Source organism: Mastigoproctus giganteus, chromosome 10, assembly GCF_048544385.1.
Source record: "Mastigoproctus giganteus isolate SK-2022 chromosome 10, ASM4854438v1, whole genome shotgun sequence".
Taxonomy (NCBI): domain Eukaryota; kingdom Metazoa; phylum Arthropoda; class Arachnida; order Uropygi; family Thelyphonidae; genus Mastigoproctus; species Mastigoproctus giganteus.
In genome coordinates, this window is record NC_143584.1 from 214,755,642 (window position 1) to 214,782,938 (window position 27,297).

The following is a 27,297-nucleotide window of genomic DNA, read 5'->3' on the forward strand; positions in this document are numbered from 1 at the left end:
TGCTATTGTTGGGCACCACTATGTCGATCAGGTTGGTTGTCTTTTCCTTCTTGTCAGTGCGAGTAAAGTTCGGTATGTTTTGCGGGATCATCTTATCCGTTTTTATGGCGCGTTCCCAGTACAACTCGAGGGCAGAGGTCTCTATTACTTCCTCAAGTTCGTACTTGTAATACAGTATACTTTCTGTGATCAACCAGACTTTCTTCGCTGGCTTCTAATGTATAATTCTAGCGACGTGGTCGTGCTTATGTGTGCACTCATCTGGATGATCACCCTGCGCCCCGCAGTAACATGATTAACATGGATAATCTGTAATTATTGGAATCATCTAGATAATTTAAACTTTTCCTTAAAAATGCCACACAGACTATTAGATCTGCTTTGCACTTATAAATCTTGCGAATTTAAATATGAAACATAAAAAGTCTTGCATATTCGCTAAGTCTTGCGAATTTAAATATGAAACATAAAAATGACCTATTAGAGCTGACCAGTAACTTTAACATAAATCTTTAAAATCTTGTTATGACGCTATTAAATCTAATCGGTTAAAATAAATTAATTTCTAGCAAATATTTCGAAATAATTGAAACATTGAGACATCATTAAAAAAAAACAAAGCGCTTAAAATGGGAATGGGCAGGGTTATATATCAAGAATAACTGACGATAGCTGGGCCAAACGAATTTTGGAATGGATACCACTCTAAACGCCCAAGAAAAAGTCCAAAGGTGAGGGGGATTGATGAAATTTTGAAATTTTCTGGTGTACAATGGCAACAGAAAGCTGAGGACCACAATTTCTGGAAACTTGTTGAGGAGTCCTTCATCCTGCAATGGATCGACAATGGCTGAACATAACGATGATGGTTATTTCTGAACTTTTTGTTCGAATTAAAGGCAAAAATTACATTATTTTACAGCATCAAATACGTTTCTCGACTACCATAATTGATTTTCCAATCGCCTAGTTTTGAATAATACTGTAAAACTCATTTATACCCTCTGTCGGTTACCAGGGCAACCGCGAATACGAATGTAATGACAAGTTCATTTGAGCGGCTGCAGACGACTGGTTTATTTGCAGATGTTTGTCGTTTGAATCTATTTGTCATGTCGTGTGGATAGTTCACTGAAACGTATTTCTCAATTCTCATAAGACCAATTAAACTGAATAGAATCCCTCTCCCCCAGAAGTGTGCTGGAACAAACAACGATTTTTCCTGTTGGAAAACTTAAAATAAGATTTATGGCAACTGTCTCCAGTTGCCAAAAATCTGAACGTCTCTATTAAGCGCCCCTTCAACTGACGTATCATCACGAAGTTGGGACCTGATGCAATGTAATTTATTTTCTTTATAATGTTACTCTTTTCCTCACCCCTTTCACCATAGTATGATACTCCACAACAGATAGGGTTCTTCTCATATTAGGAACCTTTTTTTTGTTCTATATGTGCCTATTTTATTGAGGGATGTTCAGAATCTCTGGAGAAAATGGTATAGAAGCTTTCGAGTCTCCAAGATGGTTATCAGTTTTAATTATTCTCCCAGAATGTTAATTTAATTTATTTGGAACATAACCTAGTTCGTCCCCTGTAGTTGGGTGGTCAAACGCGAGGGTACAGTAGTACACGCTTTTAACTGACCGTGAACTTCTGAATACACCAGTCGTATGCAGTCGATGAACCTATTATCGGTTTCATTACTTTTTAAGTTTTTATTTCGTTCAGCGTGAACTTTTCGTATCTGTAGCTTCTGATTATTTTTGAATCAGTTTGTTTTTACTTATTATGTTTTAGTATTTGCAAGTTATTGATACTTGTAAATACTAAAGTTATTTGTAACTATATTACAAATAACTGGGAATTCAAATAATAAGATCATTTTCCTTAAATGATTGTAGGAAAGTGTATTATTTTTTCTTGTATTCTATGTGTAATATACTGCTTCCCCAGACTGCTACAATAAAAATTGCCTTATGAAGTAGTTATTTTTATTTTGATTTTGATTTCTAAGTACAGCAGATACTAATTTCTTAAAAAGCAATGGATACTATGTTTAGTTATTTATAAATATGGTGATCAGTTTTTTAAGGAATTTTTAGAATTTTATATACAATCTAAAAACATTTTTTGTAACGTATAGTAAGGAACTGTTGGAATTGCACTTTAATAAAACGTACAGTTAATTAATTTTTCATCGAATTACACCTACTTGGAGTTATCCAACCTAGATTCATTTGACAAAAAGGTTATCGAAAAGAAGCAATACATTTATTCCTGCTTTAGTAGCAGGTGCAGCAACAGAGCCACCATTCGTTGATTGATGTATTTATAGATGATTACGAAAACTTCTGTAATTAATTATTAAACAAAATATTTTTATAGATATGAAGCTGTGTAATATTCAAAACACTAAATAAAATATCCACAATGTAAATGTCATGTTTTTACATTGGTCACCATGTCTGGTCCCTGTTACAATGTTTTCACAATAACTGGAATATGCTGGAAAACCTTGATTATTGACTGATAGCACTAAAGGTCCATATTCCACACAGTGAATATCCTCCTTAGCAATCCAATCATGGAAAGTTTTTGTTCGCTGGCATGTAAGGAGTGACCCGTTTAGAAGAAGTGGTTCGATTTGTAGTCTATTTAAGTGGACGGAATGTCTGGGGCTTTGTATTTTATCTTTCTTCGGTGAGATGTAACAGGGCCGTTGTTATTACAATTGCGAATCGCATGTTGAGTGTCCTGAATATTATCCTCACACATTTGTGGTGGAATGTCCTTCGCGCACCTTGGATAATACATGCAGTTTGTGTTTTCTTCACAATTCAACTTCCTCTGGGATTCTGGGAACGAATCTTTGTTTACATCTGTCTTGAGGTAACTGGAGATTCTTTTCGATCTTTGGGAGGTAACACAAGGACACAGAACGGCCTGAAAATGAACAAAATAACACTTGAATGGAGGTTAATCAGAAGTACACGTTAAGGCAAACGCTTTATATAAGGAAACAATACTACATTCTAGTTGAAATTGTGAATAAGCTCTACATCAATTGTGTTAGGAGAAACAAAAGTAATAAATTAACACAAATAAAGCACTTGTCTTACATAACGCCTTCAATCGAATTCAATAGTCATTATGCTTGCTTTGGTGACAGATTTAATGTACTCTTATAGCCTTGCGTATAAACAATAGCATTATTGTATCTATGGGACAATAGTATCATTGTAACACTAATGAATCCTCCACCCTAAAATGTCGATATTGATGTAGTTCTAATAAAATTAGGGCTAACTGAACAAAACTCACCTGATTGGTCAGCTTGGTATCATTCAGTTTATACTTCTGGTAGTACAACACAATCGCCTCCAGGTAAGGAAAAGGGAAGTCGTTGCAGTAGAAGAGGTCATTGTTCAACTTCACTATGGAGTAGTGGGACACTTCACCGCACGTGGTCCTAAACGATAAAAGTCAAGTTAGGCACACGCTTTCGTTGGTAATACTAAATAAGGCATAGAAAATAAAAGTATGGTCATAAATATAGTCATACATTATATTGACTGGAACACCACATAGAAAGAGAGACAAAAATTAGAAAAGCACTCTACACATTGATTTTCCTTCCACGGTGGTAATGGACTCTTCTAATCAAATCGACTTCTCTCCATGACGCATATAATGAATATTTACTGAGTTCACAAGTATAGCAACGTACGCCAAGTTACTGTGCTTTAATTGCAGTCCGATCACGTATTGGGTATTGTGGCTGATGAATGGCTCACCCTACTTGTTTCCCCAGCATGCCCACCTGCTATCTTTAATCACATGTCCTAAATAGAAAATAAACGCTCTCATACGGTCAACTTCTTACTCGTTATACGGACAATGATTGCGCGGTACAAACAGCATTGACTGGAATCAAATATACTTGCCTCAGGTATTTAATTACAAATTGGGTGAGTGGCCAGTCAGAAGAAAAATTGGTTTTTTAATGTTACAGCTATTAGAAAAATGATATGAATTACCTGAACGCAAGACAAATAAATCGATTGTCCACATCTTCATATAGCAAATAAGTTCCAGGATGTTGGTTTTCAGCTCCTAGGATATTATCCACTTCTTTTTTTCGTAAAATCACAGGATCTAGTCTACAAGAAAAAACTATAGCGTAAGAAATTACAATGAACAAATTAAATTTTTATAATTTCCATAACAAAATGATTTTGCTCAGAATTATTATGGCTTAATAAACAATTAGAACTCAATAAAGTTCGAACTCAACATTCTTTGAGAAAATTTCGAAATTTATATGCATCTAATGTTTATTTTTTAATTATTATTATTATTATATTTTTAGGATTACTTGAAATTTCCTTTTTCCTCTAGAACAAGAGAAAAAAGGAAATTTATTTGTTTTCCTGTAACACCCCCAGTCTCAGACAAATCTGTGTCTGGAACCACTTACGATTTAATATATTCCGCTCCATGTAATCTCGAGGGAAATTCATGGAATAAAAAAAGTTGTTTACCTAGATTTGCTGTACTCACTCTTCTTGGAAAAAGCAACTACGCTAATCTCAAAAGTACCATTAATTTATTACTCTGATTTCCTTAACAAACATGTTTTGAGAGATCATTTTCTTGTCTCTTTGCAGGTACTTGATCTCTATAGTAGCATTACAGAATTCATTCCTTGAAGGACTTCCATCATGGTCGCCTCCCTTACAGGAATAATATATATTAACGAATAAACTTAAATATTTGAAATAATGATCTGTACTTCTGTATCTTTCGCTTGAAAACTCAGATTTATTTCATCAACATCTCAATGAATAAATTATTCTCTAGCTACGGATTGTTTGGAAGATTGTTTCGAATAATTTTATCCAATCAAATTCGAAAATGGCTTTTAATTACATAATTTTCATTTACTGTTTTCCTATAAAATATATTTTTAACGAAATACATATACCTACTGCCCCAAAAATTAGAAACGTTCGTTCATTATCAAGTATGGCCATCTTTTACCCAAATCAGAACCCGTACACATCTTGGCGTAGATTCCACTAGGTGTCTGAGGGATTCTAGCTCTAGATTTGACCATTCTTCCATCAGGATTGTGGTCGATAGTGAACTGCGAAGCCGAACTATCGTTTTCTATATATTCCAGATTCACAATTAGATTCAGATCTGGAAAATTAGGTGGCCAGGATAGATTCGGGTAAAAGTGAAGCGTTACTTGGATGAAGTTGTTCCGAGACGACAGAAAAATATTCATTGGAGGTTACACGACCTTCTAAACTCAGTCCGTTACCAACAGAACATAACCCATACCATGACGCCGCCACTAACTGCACGAGTGATGGACACGAAACAGTTTGGTGCGTGGCTTCATGAGGCTTTTGCCACAATTTCAACTTACCAATGGTGCAAAAAGTGTAAATCGAGACTCGTCAGACCACATTGATCTTTTTCCAGGTCCGCAGTCCAGTCTTGGCGATCATTCATTATTCCAGTCAAATCTTTCGTTTTTTTAAAGAAAGAAATGGCTTTCATACGGGCGCACGACAACCAAATCCCAGATGATTCAACTCTCACTGCATAATTCTGTTTGGAATTATGCGGTGGGAGTAACAAATAACTTCTGTTATTTGATAGTCGAGCATGCCTAAATTGCAAAGTAATGTGCAAATTACCTTATTGGGGGAGAGGAACAGACGTGAAAATAATTGCGCAGTCAGATATGAACTTCTCTGAGCAGTATAGAGTCTGCCAGGACTGCTCATGGAGTTTCGTGAATGATATACGGGAATTTTGCCAACGGGGACAAATAGGTGATTACGCCATTGTATAAGGCAAAGTTAGGTCACATCTTGAGTATTATGTACAGTCTTGGAGGCCTCATTTTAGCAAGGATATAGATCTGTTGGAACTGGTGCAGAGAAGGGCAATGAGATTGGTGAAGGCTTCAGTTCTGCAAATTGTATTGTCTGGAGACTAGGCACCTACAAGGTGATCTGATTGAGGTGTTAAAGCCTTGAATGGATTGAATAAGTTCAACGCTGATGGCATTCTTCCGCTTGCTCAGACTACACACATCAGGGGGCATAAATTCAAATTGAGGAAGGATGGCTGCAGGATAGATGTGCGGCAATTTGTTTTCAACCAGCAGGTAGTTGATTGTTGGAAGAAGCTTCCATCTGGATTTGTTAAAGTGGGTAGTTTGAATAAATTTAAGAAAGAACTGGACGTGCTATTAGAGGGATGGACAGGTGATATCAGAAATGGTTTTTTTGGGGTGATGTTGTAATAGTTGGCCTTTCACTTAACTACAGTTGCGATTCTCAAGTTCAAGAATATTGAGTGCTCAACCTATTTTCAGTTCAAGTAAGATAACTCTAAGTCAGAGGTTCCCAAAATTTTATAGCTCGCGTCCCCCCTTAAAATATTTCATAAATTTTATGTACTCCTCCCAGAACAAGTAAAAATTTTATATAAAATTTAAACTACACTGGTGTGCAAAACTTAAGGACCAACACTATTTCTAAAGGTTACAACCAGAAATCTTTACTTAAGGTACCCTTTACTGATGAGAGTAGATTCGGTCTCAGCAGCGATTCTGGACGTCCGCTAATCTGGCGAGAGGTTGGCACAGAGTGTCACCCCTCAAACATTACTAAAAGGGATCAATATGGCGGTCGGAGGTGTTCTCGTCTGGGGAGGCGTTATCTTGGATGGACGTACACAACTCCAGATACTGGAAGGCGGTACTATAACAGGTGCACACTACTGTACTGAGGGAATCCTTCCCCATGTGCGTCTGTTCCGAGGTGCCATTGGCCCCGAGGTCGTGTTTATGGATGATAACGCCACGTCCAATCGCACTGCAGCTGTTGATATGCTTTTGGAAAGGGAGGCCATTGTTCGTATGGATTGGCCTACCCGTAAAACGATCTAAATCCCATCAAACACATATGGAACACTCTGGGGAGATGCATAGCGGCACGTCCACATCCACTAGAAGTTCGCCGGCTGAAGATGGTACTGACAGAGGAATGGACGATGTTACCGCAAGAACTTATCAATAACATTGTTCTAAGTATGGAAAGTCGGTGCAAAACCTGCATCGACATTAGGGGCGGCCATATCTCCTACTGAGGACCACCTCTTCCCTTTGTTCCATCTTTGGCTGTGATGCATCTGTATCATGGCATCCAGTGCTATGTTGCGATTTTTGAATAAAGTCCCTTTGTACCGTTTTGTTTCCTTTGTTGTGTCGGGGCGCCTCCGTAGCCAGGTGGGAAGGAGCAGGAGTGCGTAGCACACGCTTCTTGATTAGACCGGGGTTCGAGCCCGTCACCACCAAATATGGAGGATGCGGAAAGGTCAGGGAATGACCACCGCATATTCACGGAGCAATATGGCCTTAGTTGCTAATGCTCCTAAAAACCAAATAACAAACAAACAAACCATATCCAGGCCACTCCTATGAGAAGCTACAGGTGAAAACCTGACTGGTCCTTAAATTTTGCACACCAGTGTATAAGTATACATATTCTTATAAATTAATGGAATTTATTTTAGATTGGAACTACAACTTGAATCCAAATTGAAATATATATTTAAAGCCACGTATTGAAAGTAATACCATGGCAACTCATTGCAATGGCAAGTTTGTACTGCTGTAAGAATTAAGACTAATGCATTACCCATGCAGTTTAAATCCTGCTGACAACAAAACCAGATTAAAGGACAAGATAATTATGATAAATTTTTATTTATTGAGATTTACTTCATTAGATATTTAATATTTATTGAGATGTACTTCATTAGATATTTAATATTTATTGAGATGTACTTCATTGGATTTTTGATATTTATTGAGATGAACTTCATATTTGGACTTGGGAGAAGTTCTTGTGGATTGGAGAAGTGCCAACGTATCTCCAATATGTAAAGATGGTTCTAAGAGTGAGGTCAGTATCTACAGACCAGTTAGTCTGTTTTCAGTGGTCGGAGTAATCTTACAGGCAATGATTAAAGGTGCAGTCTAGGGACATTTGGATAGATATTCTGAAGGACGCACAACATGGTTTTGTTGAGGGAAAATCATGTTCAGCCAATTTATTACGCTTTTTTGATAGAGTTACTGGTGAGCTGGATGTAGGAATAAATTTCAATATAGTTTATTTGGATTTTAGCAAAGCATTTAACACAGTCCCTCATGAGAGGTTACTGAATAAGCTGGAACATGTTGAGATTACCGGAAAGATTCTAAGATGGATTTCTAGTTGCCTGAAGGGCAGAAGGCTGAGGGTTATGATTAATGGATATTCTTCAGATTCGTGTAATCAGGAGTAGGGTCCTCTAAAGAGCTGTTCTTGGACCAATGTTGTTTCTGATTTTCATAATCGACATCGACGAAGGGATAGAAGGCATGATGTCAAAATTTACAGATGACATAAAGATTGGTAGAGTCGTTAATGATCAGTGCCAAGCAGCGCTCCTTCAAGTCGATATGAACAGGCTTCAGGAATAGTCAGAAAAGTGGCAGCTAATTTTAATGCAGCAAGTAGGGTCTTACATTTGGGGACGAGCAACCTCAAAATAAATTATATACTTGGTGGGGTTGAATTAAAAACAATAGAGGGAAAAAAGGGATCTGGGAATTACGATATGGACAGATACGAAATTTTCTGAACAGTGTAAATAGGCAGCCAGGAAAGCACGCGGTGTCCTATCGATGATTTATCGGACATTAGCCTGTAGAGATAAGGAGGTCATTATGCCATATAAGGCAATTGTAAGACCGCATTTGGAATACAGTGTCCAGGTGTGGAGACCTCATCTGACAAAAGACATAGAGCTTCTTGGAAAGGTACAAAGACGGGCAACTCGCATGGTAAGATCAGCAAAAGGGCATGAGGAAAGACTCCCATTATGTGGGCTACGGAGCTTGGCAATTAGATATCTTATAGATGACCTGATTGAGGGTTAGTAGAATGAGTGAAGGCGGAATTTTTACTGTTATAAAGGATTCCAGAACTAAGAACCATAAATTCAAATTAGATTGTAGGAAGTTTTCTTTCACCCAGCCAGTCGTTCTTTGATGGAACAAGTTGCCTTCTCAGGTAGTTGACGCTGACAGTTTGAATAAATTAAAAGATCAACTGTATAGTTATCTATGTGAGGAGGGAAGCACATAATTTGTGTTTTCTTGTCTTCTTGTTGTTTCTTTTTTATACTATTATTATTCCTATTATTAATTATTTAGATTTATTCAATTAATTTTAAGAATACATCTAAATAATGATATTTGTGAGAGAGATTAATCTGCGTTATTGGCAAGAGAGGATGCCTGAAAGTCAATAATTTTATCCGTTATAGTGGTGAGAGCTTTCAGTGCGCTTTTTGGGGCGGGGTGGGGTGGGGCATTTCCGGATCACAGTATAAGAGAATACCCTAAATTCAATAGTGAATTTATGATTTCTCCTATAAAGAATAAGGTGTAACTAAAGTAAAACTGTATCTCATTATCATTATCTGATTTGAAGTGGTACTGGTCTAAAATCAGTCTAGAATTCGACAATCTATGAATGCCATTACAATAATTGGTTTCTTTTTCTTTTTCTGTTTTGGAATTCGTAGTGTTAAGGAGCTTGTCGACCTAGAAGCGAAGTTAGATAAGAGATCTTTAATTTTCTACTTACTACCATAATGGACATATCAATAGGAAACTTTGAAAGGATGGTAATTGACCTACATCAGCTGTCGCTATGGCACTTAAGCACTACCTGCGTTATTATTTTATAGACTAATTATTAAAATTGTCTCCACTTTAATTTTTTTTTCTTTTTGATATTCATTCCTTGTAAATGCGACACTGCCGTTGTAGGTTAATGTGGCGGCTAAAAATCTATAAAATCTGATCGAGGAAAATTGCTTTATTTGACTCAATTATCTTCCAATAGTGTCCTTTCCTTATGTCTTTCATATGCATCTTTGTCTACAAAAAAATTCTACTTTTTTCCTGTTTTCAGTGTTCAACTAGAATTGGAGTAATCGTTAGATCGATACCATTAATAATATAAATATTCCTAAATACATCAACATACTTTTGTTTTGCTAAACTTATAAACTATTATTATACACCGAAGTTTGCTAAACTTATAAGCTATTATTGCTGTCTGTGACGTGGGATCTCTTTCGTCTTATATTATTGTGATCCACCTCCTTGTGGCTTGAATGGGTACTGAGAAGCAGCCTTCCTGATGAGCGTGGCTTCCCAGTAGCAAAGTAGCCAGAAACAACAAAACAATACATAAACTGTACAAACATAGACTACACTCATTTCTGGCCATTTTTACAGAGTTATGTGTCATCACAGTATACCACGACGGAGTTGAACTAACGTTCAGGAGCCGTCCTATACAAGACACAACACATGGCCATATTTTATTATCTTCCGATGTTGCTTTCTATCTGATTATTTTGTGCACCAGTACACCCAGGGTCCTGAGCTGGATATCATCATTCTTCTCTTTCTTGGTGATTCCCTTCTACTTTTGACTCTCTCTCTCTCTCTCTCTCTTCTCTCTCTCTCTCTCTCTCTCTCTCTCTCTCTCTCTCTCTCTCTCTCTCTCTCTCTCTCTCTCTCTCTTTCAGGGTTACTCGGGAATTTTTTTTTTTTTTTTTTTTGGCTGGTGCAGCCTCAGGCTTCCTTGCACCATGTAGCTAATAATATGAGGTATGAGGTATGAGGTATATTGAGGGTCTAGCGGCTCCTGGGATTTCTCCCATCTCCGCGAATGTTCTATGTATCGGTGACAGTACCCTGTCAAAGCCAGAGATTTAGAAGTGTGTGGGTCATGAGTAGTGTTATATGTTGTGCCCATTGTTTATCCGGCTTATTGGCCGCCAGGCCCCTAATGGGACCAGACGTTGTCCATACCTCGCCACGTGGAGGCTAGCCGGGTGTTACCATTGAGTCAATTGTACTCTGGCAGGTCCTGCCACTTACTTTCCTGGGATTTTAGTAGCTAATAATAATAACACATAGCAAAGGAGCCCGGAATATCAGATGACACATGTCAACGATGCCACCTGGCCTCAGAAACGATCCAACACATCACCGCGGGGTGCAAGGTGATTACCCAGACCGAGTACACTCATAGACACGACCAGGTAGCCAGGAATATACATCAGAAGCTAGCGAGGAAATACTGGTTGAACAAAGAAAGTATATCATACTATAAGTACGAACCCCAGTACTAGAGACCCGAACCCACAAGCTGTACTGGGACAGCGCCATAATAACGGATAAGACCATCCCTCACAACAGACCGGACATAACCCTTGTGGACAAGATACAAAAGGCTACCTACCTGATTGACATAGCAGTGCCCAACACTAGCAATGTCCAGAAAACCCATGAAGAAAAAATTAGGAAGTACACGAACCTGTGACCTGAGGTCAAGGAGATGTGGCATATGCAAGAAATATCGACCATCCCGATCATCGTGTCAACCACGGGTATGGTGCCAAAGACTCTGCATAGCAGCCTAGCAGCAATAGGTCTCCAGAGAACACCTACAAGGAACTCCAGAAAGTCGCAATCCTGAACACCTGTAGGACAGTCAGAGATTTCCTCGACCAACAGTAACACCAGACATTACAACCACCCTGTGTACTTGGTAGCAGTACCCGTCACGGAGTGGAATCCCCCAATCAGGGAGAAATAATAATAATAATAATTGCCATTCTCCGTAGCCAAGTGGTCAGCGCGAGGGTGTATAAGTACATGTGCCTTCACTGATCAAGGTTCAATACTATGACTGCTAAATACAGTGGTCGTCCTGGAGCGGAAAATTTATTTAGTTTTTATCACAATTTTAGGGTTATAATAATTGTAATTGTAGAAACAATTTACTGCATTAGTTTCGCAATATATATATATATATATCACTTTACAATATTTAAATGTTAACTTAAAATTTAAAAACTGTTATTGTTAATTAAATATTTCATAAATTATTTTTGAAATTCATCCACCTCTTTGGAGTACAAATAATAAAATTCAAATTTTAGAATAATTATCGTCTGCATTATGCGATATAGACGAGATTTGTGGTGGCGCTGTTAGTATATTGCTTATCTGTGCTTTCGCCTGCTTTCTCTCTTGTTTTTTAAGTTTTAGTGCGTTAATTATGAACTGAAATTCTACTATTGTTTCGTAAGTTATAAAATCTTTTAATCTTCCTATATTACGAATTATTGTTCTGTCCATTATTCAATTTATATCACAGCGAATCCTAAATTATACTGACTTAGTATTCAACGTGCATATGTTAACCCTAATTCTTCAAGCCTCGCTTGAAAGGTAACGTTTTCATCAACGTGCAGGAATATGAGATTACTTCATTCGAATATATTTTTCTTGTACTGATTATGTCATGTTAATCGCTGTATTTTTGTTATTTATTTTATTTTAAAATAAGATGATATTATAAACATTGTAACATGACACATATACGTTCGAATTTTTTTTTTTTATGTATTGCAGTAACGAATACAGAAATATACGCAAATATGGCATTGGCTATTATTTTTTTTATTTCTATATTTATTTTTGCATATTATCACAATCTATATAGAAAAGTGCATAAGAAATATATAATTTTGTCTTTTTAGTGCTTTATTATTAGTTATTAAAATATTATATTTCTGCTTTTGGGAATGAATAATTTCATTCAAATTGCAGGAATTGAATGAAATTATTCTGGAATTGAATGAATGGTCTTTAGATTTCCGTTCCATAGATGTGCGACAGCCCATGTCTCATCTTAAGGGCTCTCTCCCATTAGTGGTTTCATGCCCTCCTGCTCGGCTTGGGACCTCCTTTTCTCGAGTTCTCTGCTCTCCTTATACCCTATTTCGTTCCTTGAGTCCTCTTCCTCCTTGCTATGCTGGGGAGATGGGACTTGGACAGGCGTCCCTCCACTGAATTAAATTCTGCGTTGAAATTCATCTTCGGGCCTGGATTTTGCGTTTTATAAAATTGAGTGCGTGCAAACAGAAGTTAACGTACGTTGACACTGCATTAAATGATCTCAATTTATAACTAAATTAGAGTGTCTTATCGATCGAATATTAAAGCATATTTTTAATTAAAGAATGCTGTTATAAAAAGATTTCTAAAAAATTACACTAAATTATTGTTATAATTTACATACGTCAAATTAAATGAAAATAGTTGGCCTCTTCGTGATGACCCGGAAGTACCATTTTTTAAAATTCTTGGACGCATAAAAATAATATTGTTATTTATTTTTATTCAATTTAGTTTAAAATAAATTAAAAATCGAATTCCTTATCTTCGGATGACTATTATGGTCAGCTGAAAATAAGTACAATTCTCCTTTAAGGTATCCTGTATTACGATCAAGATGCCGGATTAAGACGGATCGTGGATTAAGACGACTAATAAATATCTGATGTATTCATTTCTCCCTCTGAAAAATTGAGATATGTCATAACCCCAGTTATATAACGAACTTTTCTATTGCGAAAGGATTCATGATTATAAATTTCACCTTCATTACTCCATTTTATATTTCTTTCGAGTACTTGGCACATTTTGCTATTTACGACTTGGCTACGAAAAATTCACCCAGAGGCCATTTCGACACTTGTCACAATCATTAAGAAGCAGAATAGCGACTTCCAGCATTCTGCCATGTTTACCAGACGTTTTGTGACCTCTGTAATGTAGATGTTAGTGGGTCAGTTGAACTAGAGACATGTACCAGTTTTTTATCCCCTCCCCCTTTGCTCCGTTTTCTTGTTACACCTTGGCTGAAATTAGGCTGACCCTCAGTTTAGTTCAGGGACCTGCCGGTTGGTTTGCTCCTAACATTTTGTAACATCTCAATGCCATCGTATTAAGTGATAATCGGATTTTTAAAGTATTAGTCCGCTTGAAAACTGGAACACTCGCTTCCAGTCAACAGTCAGATTGGAAAGTTGTTAAATAAATTGCAGACAACGCGTAATGCATAGATAATAACTTATGCAAAGCAGATAACTAAACTTAACAACAGCTTGGAGATTTTTTAGATAACCTCTAAGCAAAAATTGTATTCTTGTTCCATTCAAGAGGGCGCTGAAGCAGAGCTTATTTTTTCTTAAGTGTTCTACATCGCAAGAGTTGAGTATCTGATAAACCAACATGGCGTCACATTCCATTCATTATGTTCTAAATTTATTAGCGGGAACACTTTATAAATCAAAACCGGTTTAATTTCTTTTACAAGGACAAAAGAATGTCCCTTCAAGGACGTTAGGATTGCAGCAGTTGTTAACTAGCGATTAACCTCGGGAGCTCACATGGTTTTGGTACAAACGTACGCAAGTTGGAGAACGACAATAGCTTGTACAAACAAAATTGATAACATCGCCACGGAATAAGCTTTTCATTGGTTTAATCTCTATTCGAAAAACACATGCGCAGAATTCTGTAAACACACAATTAATTTCTTTTACAATTGTGTGATAATGGGTACTGGGGACTCATGTTTTCGGTCTGAGAAATCGTAAACCGTGTATGCTGGAGAGAAAGACAAAGATACCAGTTAAAACGTTCAGAGTACTTCATTTTTTTATTCTGTTTTATATGATTTTTATCTGCTGTGGGCTTGATTTTTCATCCCACAAACACGCCCAGTTTGCGTACATGATATACTAACGTTTCATGGCGTTAATTGTTTAAAATTCATAACAGTCCCAGCAGTTGCCACCGACTGGAATCGAACCTAGGCCTCTCACTTTGTGAGGAAATAGCGACGTTATCTGCAAGAACTGTAACAGAGTTAGGATAATTATATCATTAAACAAAAATTATATCATTGTCAGCCGTTTTCAATCCACTTCAGGATGAAGGCCTCTCCAGCAGCTTTCCAGTTTGTTCTGTTTTGTGCAATGCCCATCCATTTACTACCCACGAACTCGTGAATTTCATATGTTCATCTCCGTTGTTGTCTTCCAGGCTTTTAGCTCCTTTAGGTTCCATCTGTCTTCGAACTATGTGTCCTGCCCAAGTCCATTTCAGTTCTTTAGTTTTGTTAAGAATATTTGTGTTTTCTGCATAATCCATGTGTTTATCTTCTTATCTAACAGTCTGATTCCTAATATAATCCGTTCCAATGGAAGAGAAGTTTTCAGCTTCTCTTCCATTGTTGGTCATCCTCAGTCATGGTGCAGAGTATTCATCGGTTCATTATATTACGTTTCAGACAATTTTGGATATTGCTCCTCAGTATGTGACTGTATTTCCTGGATCCTATCCATCCGAAATTTATTCTTCTCTTGACTTCCAGCCGTTTATCATTATTGCAGCTAATGACCTGTCCCAAATAAGTATATGAATCCACCTTTTCAATTACTGCTGCTTCAATGATTATATCCCTTTCTGTGGCATACTTTTTCATCATTACTTTTGTTTTAGACATGTAAATCTTTAGTCCGAAATCCTTACTAACTTTGCATAAATTATATGCATAACTTGGAGTATGATCATCTCTGAATGGATATGCACGTCTCATGTTGGCATTTTATGCTTAGTATGAAGCTGCGAGTATTCACAATAAAGAAAACAACGAATGGAATTCCTATACTAAAACATAATGGATATCCTTCGAAATGGTCGACAGTTTGCATTAGCTTTCGTACGATGTCCTTTAAAGGATGGCCGATAAATTCCTGGTAACTTCATTCCTTGGATATTTCCGGTTTTCAATTATTTCTGCAACTTATGACCTATGAAAAAAACAAATTATGATATTAGGGTCCCCTGTAAATGATTACATCTACCTATATTTATTTTGTCTGTAAATTGCGTACGTTCTCTGGTCGATTTGCCTGTTTTCTGGACGAAAAAACCCCAGTTTTTGGAGGAAAAACTTATCTATCTACTCCTGAGACAGACTAACTCAGCCATGGAGTGAAAAAAGTCCACTAAGGTTCCTCGCGTCATCGATGGGATTCGAACCTGGGCCTTTTCCACCTGGTGTGGGGAGGATGGTGACGATACCACTGTGCTGCAAGCGCAGACATCTTATGACCTACAGGTGAACAGGCACTGTCCATAAATAAGAAATTAGGGAAACAGTACATCCAACGTAGGGGCCAAAACAGATAAAATGATGAAGGTCGCTGGCCACAAGAACAGTTCCTTACTACTCATTGCTACAGTATGGTATCAACGCATTTTTCGAAGTAGAAATCAATTTTTGTTATCAATTGTAATTACAATTAGTTATTTTTTTCCTTTTAATAATTTATTACGAAAATCCAACAATGATTACGTAACATTAAGAGAATTCTTTAAACTCGAATATCACTGAAAACGAATATTTTTAAACCGGAGCAACGCATGACACTTACAACTGCCTACATTGTCACGAATTGGACACTTCTGCTCTAACACGACGAGTATGACTTTAGAAAATGTTACTAACCCTAGATCATCTCACCACCATCATCCTAGTTCTCACTTTTGACCTCTCCACACTGGGTGAAAAAGGCTCGGGTTCGAATCCTGTAAATGACTCGAGCAACTTTTATGGACGTTTTTCACTCTGTGGCCGAGTTATTCGGTGTCAGGCGTGGAGAGTAAGATTTTCATCCAGAAAAATATCAAATGGACTAGAGAATACGCGCATATGAACATATTACGCGTGGACAGATGAAATGAGAAATTTAAACCAAGTTGACATCTGAACCACTTACAGCTGACAGGTGGTCCGTATTTTGGGAGAAACCTGCTAATTTTCCTCCCATTTAGATCGATATATGTAATGAATCACTAAGGATAATATGATGTTGGTCAGTCACCTATGTGATGGAATCAAGCAATCAACTTGTTTGTTGTCCTCCTAGATTCTCAATGGAACGGATGTCCGATAATATAATTGGACAAGTTGCCAGGGGTAATAAAGTCCTGTCTTCAATTTTATCTGATCATTTCTAGGTGATAGGTGAAGCTTGAATAAAAGAGTGTCGTCTTCAAAGGGCGAATGTGGACTCCCTGCCGGAAGCAAAATCATTGCAGTGTCTTGCTTCCTGTACGTACATGGGAATGATCATGTAAAATTATAATTTACTGTGCAGTGAAGATCACGCATAAGTTGTATCTCATTAAAGAAAGTAACGGAGCGTCTCTTTCCCAAAATTTCCCACCAAACTCTTCGTATTTCTGTGGTGACTTTATAACTTCGATTTCTAACATAATTTTTCAAAATGAGTGGCCTTGCTCGCCAATTTGTATTTAATAATCTTAAATACAAATAAAAGAACCACGCTGCAGAATGGACTATTGAGTACACGATGTAATTTGCTGATATATCATGGTTATAAGCTTACCTCATGTCCTGTAATCCTGTTGTATCTAACAAAGTAAGTTTGCTCCACCTCCAATAAAAATACATTTTCTTAGATTAATTAATATGCATTGCATTTTATTAGCAATCTGTCCATACCTTTGCAATAAAACCTCAGTACCCTTGATCTACGGTGGTTGATGTAATCACCAAATGGAAAAGTTATGGAACAGCCGGGAAATGTGCGTGTAGACTGCAGAAATTGACAGAAGGAGAACGTAGGGCACTCTGAAGAGTGGTACTTAAATCATATCAGTCCTTTGTCGAATATTATTAATCAGTTCAATATTAGGGCAGTGAATACGTAGACAGCTGCACGACATCGGATTTTATGGAGCAGCTACAACAAACAAATTAAACATCACAGCACGTAGTGCAGGCGTCAACTTGTCTGGTGTGCATTGCATCGTAATTGCTCCTGGAACGTTGGAAAGTTGTGTTATGGAGTAATGAATCATGGTGCACGGTTTCCGATCTAATGGCCATGTCTAAGTCTGGCGCATGTTTATAGAGCTTATAGTGTGCCGTCCCAATTGTGAGTTTTGGCGGACGTGTGTCCCCATCTCTGGTTATTTTCGTTGTTTCGTTTTGTATTTGGACCATTGGTCATCATTCTTAGAGAAATGGATATCATGCGGAACATTGACGTTTTAGTATAAGTAGAGTTCTGTTCTGTTGTAGTATGATGCCTATACATCATGTCATACTACACGGATTGTAGTAACTTTGCTTGAAGACACGGATGTACAAAAGCTTCATTGGTCTGCACCGAGCTGCAATCCAGACCCCCATTAAACACCTTTGGGATGACGTGTAATGTGGGCTTCGGGCCAGATCAACTCTTCCTCAATCAGTAGCTGTTTGTTAAGTGCCAAAGCAACTAAGGCTATGAGGTATCAGTGTATTATGTTTGTAAATTGCTTGTATCCTGGGGGCGATTTACCTGTTTGCCGGATGAAAAACCGCGTTTTCTGGAGGGGGGGAACCATGCATCTCTTGCCTCAGACGGTGATGATAAAGAAAAACCTCTGGTTTCGAATTATATCAGTGAAGGGAAAAAATTTTATGAGCATTTTTCTCAACTTGGCCGAGTTAATCGGTCTAAGGCAAGGGTCGCATGGTTTTTAATTGTGGAAACTGGGGTTTTTCATCCAGCAAAAGAAGCAAAAGTATAGGAACACACGCAATTTAGAGACATATACGGCGCAATGTGGTGATGCGTCTAAAACCCTACAACAACAACAACAGAAACAACAAAAAATTCATTGAAACATGCAAGTGCCCAGTAACTTTTGCCAATGTGGTGTTAGGAATTAAAAGAAAATAAAGATAATTCATCACACGAATTCACTCTATTGTGGTAAGACAATTGATATTGATATTGGTATTTTTTCACTTAGTCTACCTTTATTAACTATCATAATGAGATTACAGAACCAGTACTGAAATTTATGACCACCATAGTCAACCTGTAGAGTAACTACGTATAGAAAAATTGATAGAAATGGAGATTAAAACAAAAATAGATTTGCTGCTCCATCCAAGTTCTAAAAATTCAAAATAACCAACGTATATTATCCAACGTCTTACCTGAACCACTTTCTGCTTGCATTCTTCCGAAAGAGGTAATCCTGAAGATGTGACACCACTCCACAGGATACTCCGACCCCCATGACCGATCTCCAGGGACAGCATCGGTCTCGACTAGTTGATGTTAAGTGTGTTTCCACACCACCACCACGTCTGAGCACGTTTCTTAACAGCGGTGCTCTGCCTCTTCCTTCGTGGCAACTTCAAGAAACCGCCAGTGTTAGTAGGTCAAGAGTGCTAAGTGCAGATACTTAGCTAGAAGCGGTAAAAGTTTATTTTCCGGTTGATGACTCCAGTTATACCTCTTGCGATTTGATAGTAGCCAATAACAGTGAGTGCTGACATCTAGTGTCGATTGTAGGAAATGCTTTTTGTTTTTTTTTTGATAAACTCTGTTTGCTCGTATCGACTTTCTCCAACTGACCATTCGCTTACAGTGATTTTAACTTACTTCTCCAAGCCAATCCCTCGATGCTCTTATCTGGTGGGCAATCGCTGAATGACGTGATAACATCTGCAGATTTTCCCATCCAACTATTCATTCATTGCCAAAAACCTGACGTTTACGGGGCCACTCAATTCTCTGGAAGCGAGGGGGGTGCTTTATGGACTATTGTTGTCTGTGACGGCTGTCCCAGCAGGCTTAATGCCAGGTTTCCCAGTAAGAGAAGATCACCGAATCTTTATTAGCAATGCTTGTTTATTAATAATGGGCCAACAGGTTCTTGCATGCATCAGTGCCCCTTTAACTTGCTCCAAACTAGTACAGCTGGACTCCATGATCAAGGTCACACTGTCGTAATGTCTGAAGGTCACTTAATTGTGGGAGAAACTGAAGGAAGTTTTCATTTCTCTGTATTGTTTAACAATACACTGTAATCAGCTTTATTTCACGCACATACATTGACAGCAAGCTATGTTTGTGTGTTTTTTCGATTTTCCTGTAAATTTTTTTATAGAAATGTTTGTTATATTCAAAATGACCAAAACAGCTATTACAGTTAAGGCAACAGCACAAAAAGGCTTGCATTTATTGGATTTGGGCCATTTCTAGTTTACTTCCTGAAATTCTCAATAATATGCATATTTTGGCTTAGGTTCCAGGCTCCTAAACACCACCAAGATTGAGGAAAAGTGTAATTTTTTGTAGAAAAAGTGGAGTTCTGTGATATTTCTATGAGTTACAAAGAAGAATCCCCATTTTTCCAATTGGCCAGGGTCCCCTCGAATCTCTGAAATGGTCTGGACATTTGTAATACTTTATTTCATTTAAAAAAATCAGACAGAAGATAAAATTATCAAATTCTGGTAGTAATTTCGAAACGTGATTAACACTTTAGTATGTCTTTATTATGTCCGTCCGTCCATCCGCATGTAATAACTTGACTTCTAATAGATGGATATTCATGAAATTTTATATTTGGCACTCTTAGAAAGTTTATTGAGCCATCCTAAATTTCATTAAAATCGTACCAACAGAAATCTGGCAGTTATCATTTCTTTGTCTGTCTGTCTGCATGTAATAACTGAACTTATAATTAATGGGTTTTCATTAAATTTTATATTTGCCGCCATAAGACCTTACCAAATTCAATTAAAATCGATCCAATTATTATTTCTTTTTACGCGCATTAGCATATATGCATAAATTGTCTGTTGTCTTCACCATTCCCTTCCGTCTGTTTGTCCAACCTTGCCCATGTAAGAACTCGACTCCCAGTGGATGAATTTTCGTGCAATTTTATATTTAAGCCTCTTAGAAATATTTGTTGATCCATCCCAAATAACATGTTGGACCAATAGAAATACGGCAATTATTATTTATATATTTTCATACATACCTATTCCTTATATTGTAGCTGAAGCACTGATTATTATGGTTTTCGAGCATTGATTGAAGGAATGAATTGCCAGTATGGCGGATGCGCAGTAACGAGATGTTCTCAGTTCGCTGATAAAAGGTAAAAAAAAAAAAAAAAGTAACAACTTTTAACCCCTTTTTTATACTGTGTGATCAGTGAATTATGACCAACTACCTAATACTTCGTAGGTCCTCCTTTTGCCCTCAGAACAGCAGCTATCCGACGTGGCATTGATTCAACAAGATGTCGCAAGCGTTCCGGAGGTATGGCCAACCAAGCTGTGTGTAATGCGGCTAGCAATGCAGGTATGGAGGTAATTGGTGTATCCAGACGCTTGATATGCCTTTCCATAGTGTCCCACAAGTACTCTATTGGATTGATATTGGGGGAAGTTAGGAGGCCAATCGATATGCTGGAAGTCAGAACTGTGTTCCTAAAACCATTCCTGCACAACAAGTTCCCGATGGCTCGGCGCATTGTCGTCTTGGAAGACACCATCGCCATTCGGGAAAAAGTGTAACATAGCGGGGTGTACACAGTCAGCAAGCAGTTGACGATAGCGGAGACCACTGATACGTTGTTCAACATGCACCAGGGGTCCAAGTTCCTGCCAGTGAAACATGCCCATACCATACAACCACCTCCACTGGCCTGCACTTTTGATACCATGCATGATGGATCAAGAGCCTCATGGTGTTGACGCCAAATCCGCACACGACCATCCACGGTATGGAGTAAAAAAGTTAGAAGACCTTCTAGTCTTCTAACATCCAACTCGCATGCTCTTTGCACCAGGCGAGTCTTTTACGTCGATGAATCTTGGTTAGGATAGGATGCCGTAGGAGTAGTCTGCTGGTATAGCCCATACGTGCGAGCCTGCGACGCATGGTTATGCCAGATACTGTTCCGAGTTGGCCTATGTTGTATTGGATAGTCAACTCTTCAAAAGTGCTACGCCTGTTCGCCTCTACGAGTCGTCGGACCCGGCGCTCATCTCTAACATCAACCTTTCGCTGACCTTTGCAGTTTTGCCGTCGGGTCGTTGTTTGACCATTTTGACGCCAGTCCTGGTACACTTTAACTACGGCGGCTCTCGAACACCCCACCAGTTCAAACGTTTGGGAAATCGAGGCACCAGCTCGTCGAGCACCCACAATCTGTCCTTTATTAAAGTCCGATAAATCTTTCCTTTTACCCATCACACTCGGAATTTTACTACCTAATGAACCACTGACACCTTATCTATGCTACTTAAATCGACTAACTGCGCACTCTCGTATATCACGTGGTCAACGGGTCGTATTCAGTTTTCATAGGGGTGGTCATAATTCAGTGATCACTCAGTGTATGTTGCTGTACTGCATGCGAAATGTGGTTGCGTGAAATTGATAAATTGCAGAAATATCGTTCACTTCTGTTAATTTATTATATTCCGAAATCTTCTAAATTATAAGATAGCTAATATTATTTTGGAACATCTCAAAATAAGGAAAAGTAGGGGAATTTTTCCCCTCTTTTCGAGAGGAGAAAGTCCTCTAAAAACTCTTGTCCTATAGCCATAAAACCTCTCCTTTCAGTTTTTATGTCTGGCAGGATTTAAAGTACTAATTATATTCAGTTGTGCTTATAGCATACTGAACTTCGCCTGTACCACGAGGTACCTCAGTATTGCACTGATATTAAACAAACGGTATCGCCAAAAAGTTAAACCAGCCAATTATTTAAAATACAAGGAAGTTGTGTAGTCCTTTCTCACTTTTAAAATTTAATAACTCGAAAAATATAAGTCATTTATATTAAATTTTTTCAAGTTAATAACTAGAAAAAGTTTTTTTTTGCATTGTAATCAGTATATGTGGGATTTTTTTAAACAATAAAAATTAGTTTGAAATTTAATCACCAGGAGAGCGCAAAAAGTGAGTAATTTAGAATAATAACACAAAGGCAAATTTCTCGACAATCTTTATTAACGATCGTATCTGCACGTGTCCACCATTATTTTGTAATACTCAATCAAGAAGTGGTGTTGTATTCACCACCTTCAAAATTTCATGGAATAGTCACTAACTCCCAACGGATTAGGTCCTACAAATCTAAAAGAGTCGAAGTGAAACCTTGTAAACATGTTGTTTCATATTACCCCCATTACTAAACATTTGCTGGAGTTAAGTGGGATGATCTTGCACGCTAAGGATGTGGAAAATGGAGACCGATAATCTGCTAATCCATGAAGGTTTCTCGTAAGATCTATTTGACAGTATTATCAATATGGGACGTAGCATAAATATTATGCTTCCACGTAAATCACATTCATTAATTCCTGGTATAATTTTGGTCAACAGGCTAAGATGTTATATGCTGTTAATTGCGCATGTCTCAAAATGTCCTCGAATTGTTAATTTCAAAGAAAAAAGGGACCAATAGTAGCGTGTTGCGTGAATCCACACCGTACAATGGGTGGAATGATTCCTCAATGCACATATGAGGGTTTTCTCTAATCGAGATTCGATTGGGAAACGTGTGGTAGCATAAGATTAAAGCAGGTTCTACCATGCTTTAGGGAATACAAGTCACACGAAATGTATGGTGATCACTAGGTAATATCAAAACAATTGCAATATGCCACTTCCATTATATCAAAATGTTTATATTGTTTAATATTTTTTTAAAAATAAAAATAAAGAATTTCTATTAAGAATGAAGAATTTTGACACAACGAGTTGCCCTGATATTGCACTACCTCGAATAAGGAATGCTTCGCCAGAGGAGAAGACTAAAGTTACTTATCCTCGGCGGATACCAACACCACCACCACCCAGACGGCACCGTTTCAAGGCGTGTTGGCCTCTCATCGGTGAACAGGTAGGTACCCTGGTGATAACTAAGTGACAACCCAGTTATGAAGTATAATTCCATAAATATGAGAACGACCAGTGCAATGAAACGACAGGCTTTAACTGCACCGACCAAAGAAAGAAAGAAAAAAAAAAGAAGCAGATAGGTAAATAAAAATTATGCACTTCTCTCCTCACGCAGGCACTCGTAACTATCCAGTTGATTTTGAATTTCTTCAAACTGTCGCCCTCAACTGCCTGCGAAGGCAACTTGTTCCGACAATCAACAACTCACTAATTAAACTTCCTACAATCTAATCTAAATCTCTTCCTCTGTAATTTATGGCCACTAGTTCTGGAATTCTTTATAAAAGAAAGTATTCCGCCTTCATTCATTTTACTAATCCCTCTCAGAGACTTATAAATCTCAATCAGGTCATCTTTGAAGTGTCTGGTTGCCACGCTCCGTAGTCCACATAATTGAAGTCTTTTGTCGTGTCCTTTTTCCGATCTCACCATGCGCGTTACCCGTCTTTGGACCCTTTCAAGAAGCTCAATGTCTTTTTTTCAGATGAGGTGTCCACACTTGGACATATAATGTTATAAATCATCTATAGGACTCCACGTGCTTTCTTGGCTGTTCAGAAAACTTCATATCTGCCCGTATCGTAACTCCCAGATCCCCATTTCCCACGCCTTTTTTCTCTTCGTCCACTTCGTTTGAAAATCAGAAACAGCAGAGGTCCAAGAATAGATCCTTGTGGAACCCCACTTCTAACTTCACAGCAATCTGTGGAACATCCATTAATCACAACCTTCTGCCCTGCAGCAGTCCACGCAATCCATTTTAGAATCTTTCCAGTAATCCCAATATGTTCCAACTTATACAGTAACGTCTCACGAGAGACTGAGTCAAATGCCTTGCTAAAATCCAAATAAAAACGTCGAAATTGTTCTCAACATCTAGTTCATGTGTAACTGTGCCAAAATAACTTATTAAGTTAGTTAAATATAATTTTCCCTTAACAAAACCATGTTCTGTGCCATTCAAAATACCATTTATATCTAATTATCCCTGTATCGCACTCTTGACCATTGCCTCTATGATTTTCCCTACCACTGAAGTCAGACTAACATGTCTGTAGTTACTAACTTCACCCTTAGAACCGATTTTTTGGCGATACGGTGGCACTTCTCAAATCCAAAGGAATCTCGCCCTAGTCCAATGATGTCATCATAATTAATCGCAATGGTTCTATACACTCTTTAGTTGCCTTCCTCAAAATTACTGAGCATGTGCCATCAGCTCCATGAACCTTACTTGAGCTTAGGCTGGAAAGCTTTTGATGTGAAGCATCCTTGGGGGGCTCCTACAATGGAATAAACCAGATTGGCCACGAAAAAATGCTTCACAGAAGTCACAGGCGCTTGTGACGCTCCCACCACTAGCCTGTGCCGAGCACTCACTAGTTTCCACACTTGGACACTGTTCCAAATGCAATGTTACATCCATATCTGCATTGATTAAAATAAATGTTTTTCTTTTTTTAATGTTACTAGGTGTTCGTTGCTTTATTATTATTTTTTTTCCACAGGAAGCAATATTAATGATACTCTACCACGTGTTATTACCAACCTTTTATTTTTAAAAATTTCACACATACAAAAAAAGTACATCGTAATAAAAATCCGTATAAAAACATGGAAAATACTTAAATATAAAGAGTTATCAAAGAATGTACTCACAGGATTATCCCATTTTTCATATGAAACATTTACAAAGTTCGTAATTTCCTTAAAGGAATCAAATAATAAAAAAAAAAAAAAAAAAACAATCTCATAAGTAGAAACATTTAACAATCTAAAAATTGTGTAGAAATGGGAAACGGTGACTATAATCTAAGTGTTTCTTTGTACTCTATAAATAGTTCGAGAGTGAAAAAAAAAAGAATTGGTTAATCCATTATGGATTTAAAACATCTATAAAAAAGTACAAAAATGTAACATCTCTACCCGATTCTATCTTTCAATTTGACCATCGTACCCTACCGTTCTAGGTAAATTAACTGTAAAAAGAAATACATTCTCCACTATGGATAATACGTTTATTACTAATTATTATTTGCTTGTTATATGACCTTGCTGTGGCACTCATTTGGAAATCCAAGTCTTTCTTTTTAGGGAACCCTTAAAACTATATTTTTACTGTGTTCGAAGGAGATTCAAAAAGATTTGTATTCACTCAGTAGTTGTGAAGAAAGATGAAATTTTTTTATTTGATACCTTGAAATCTCTATAGCAACCGCACAAATTTTGGTTTCGTTCTGACAGCAATTCACGAAGAAATGGTCGTAGTTGCACTTTGGTATCAACAGTTCAAATGTGGAAGAACCTCAGTGCATGATGAAGATCCCAGGACATCCACCAACTGCTGTAACAGAAGAGAGTATTGCTAAAATTGAGCCATTAAACCCAGATCTCTGTATTAGCGTCAACGAACAAGCTGCAGAGCTGCAAACTATTGTAGGGTTTGCGAAAAATGTTGTCCATCAACAGTTGCTCACCCCTTACCAGAAGAAGGAAAGGGCACAATATGCACATGAAATGTGGTCTATGTGCCAGGAAAAACTGAACTATTGCCACATCCTGCTTGTTACCCCGACCTTGCACCCTCGGATTTCTTCCTCTTCTGCCCCGAAGTCTCTTGGTGGAAAGCACTTTACTGCTGATGGTGAGGTGATTTCTGCTGTAGAGTCGTGGTTTAGACAGGACTTCTACAAAACTGGCCTGTGGAATTGTGTCATTTTGTTCGAGAAAATGTAATATATGGCGTTCAACCTTCTATCTCAACTACTTCTGGGTGAATGCAAATCTTAATTTTTGAACTCCCCCTCGTATGCAACTCAATGTATTTTCCGTAGAGAAAATGAAGTTCTTATTAATGCTTGCTAAATCATTAGCCATTTATTAGTGTTGTTGCAGTGGTAATTCACTAAGAAATAGTTGTAAAAAAACATTCATAACAATTTGTATATCTTTGAGAAAGTTGCTGGCTCCTTACTAGTAATATCTTCTTGTGTTTTACATCCGGAGATGAATGCATCAATAGCTGCATACAACTATTGTTAAATGCTAAAGATATGTTTAGCATAAATTGGAAGGGATTTTTAACTGCGTTTAATGATTTTCCTCCATGGTTGGTATCGATTCATTTGAATAATCACATTTCCATCAATGTTGAATCTTACGACATGGAATTCGATTGGAATTTGAATCTCGATAAACGAGTATTGAATAATGAATTTCTTGTTTTAATTATGGTTTTGGGATTTCCTTTAATTATTAAACTCCATAATAGGTGACAAAAGAAAGAAGATCAATAGAAATTTCTGTTAATAAGCATATTAAATATGCTGATATAATGCATTTGGTAAAGCGCCATCTAACGGCGATAGCTCGAACTGTTCAAAAAATTTCATTTTATTATTTATTTATTATTATTTTTTTAAATTTATGGATAAATGTTTGTCACATAAGCAGGGGAGTGAACTGGGGAAGTGA

At 37.5% G+C, this 27,297-nt stretch overlaps 1 protein-coding gene across 1 annotated transcript; it reads right to left on the reverse strand.

Annotated features, from left to right (window-relative positions):
• Positions 1-2,419: 2,419 nt before the first annotated feature.
• Positions 2,420-19,598, reverse strand: LOC150079892 (uncharacterized). Its single transcript, XM_090382536.1, has 4 exons — positions 19,041-19,598; positions 4,041-4,163; positions 3,325-3,472; positions 2,420-2,946 (listed from the first exon to the last, which is right to left on the reverse strand). The coding sequence occupies exons 1-4, from the start codon at positions 19,121-19,123 to the stop codon at positions 2,659-2,661; spliced, it is 642 nt and encodes a 213-aa protein (XP_090238662.1). The 5' UTR covers positions 19,124-19,598; the 3' UTR covers positions 2,420-2,658.
• Between the last annotated feature and the right edge of the window lie 7,699 nt (positions 19,599-27,297).

Coding starts and splice junctions, on each gene's coding strand:
- LOC150079892 (XM_090382536.1), bottom strand. CDS start 19,123: ATGGGGGTCGGAGTATCCTGTGGAGTGGTGTCACATCTTCAGGATTAC. Junction 3,473..4,040: donor TTTATTTGTCTTGCGTTCAG/GTAATTCATATC, acceptor TTTATCGTTTAG/GACCACGTGCGGTGAAGTGT. Junction 2,947..3,324: donor ATACCAAGCTGACCAATCAG/GTGAGTTTTGTT, acceptor GTTCATTTTCAG/GCCGTTCTGTGTCCTTGTGT.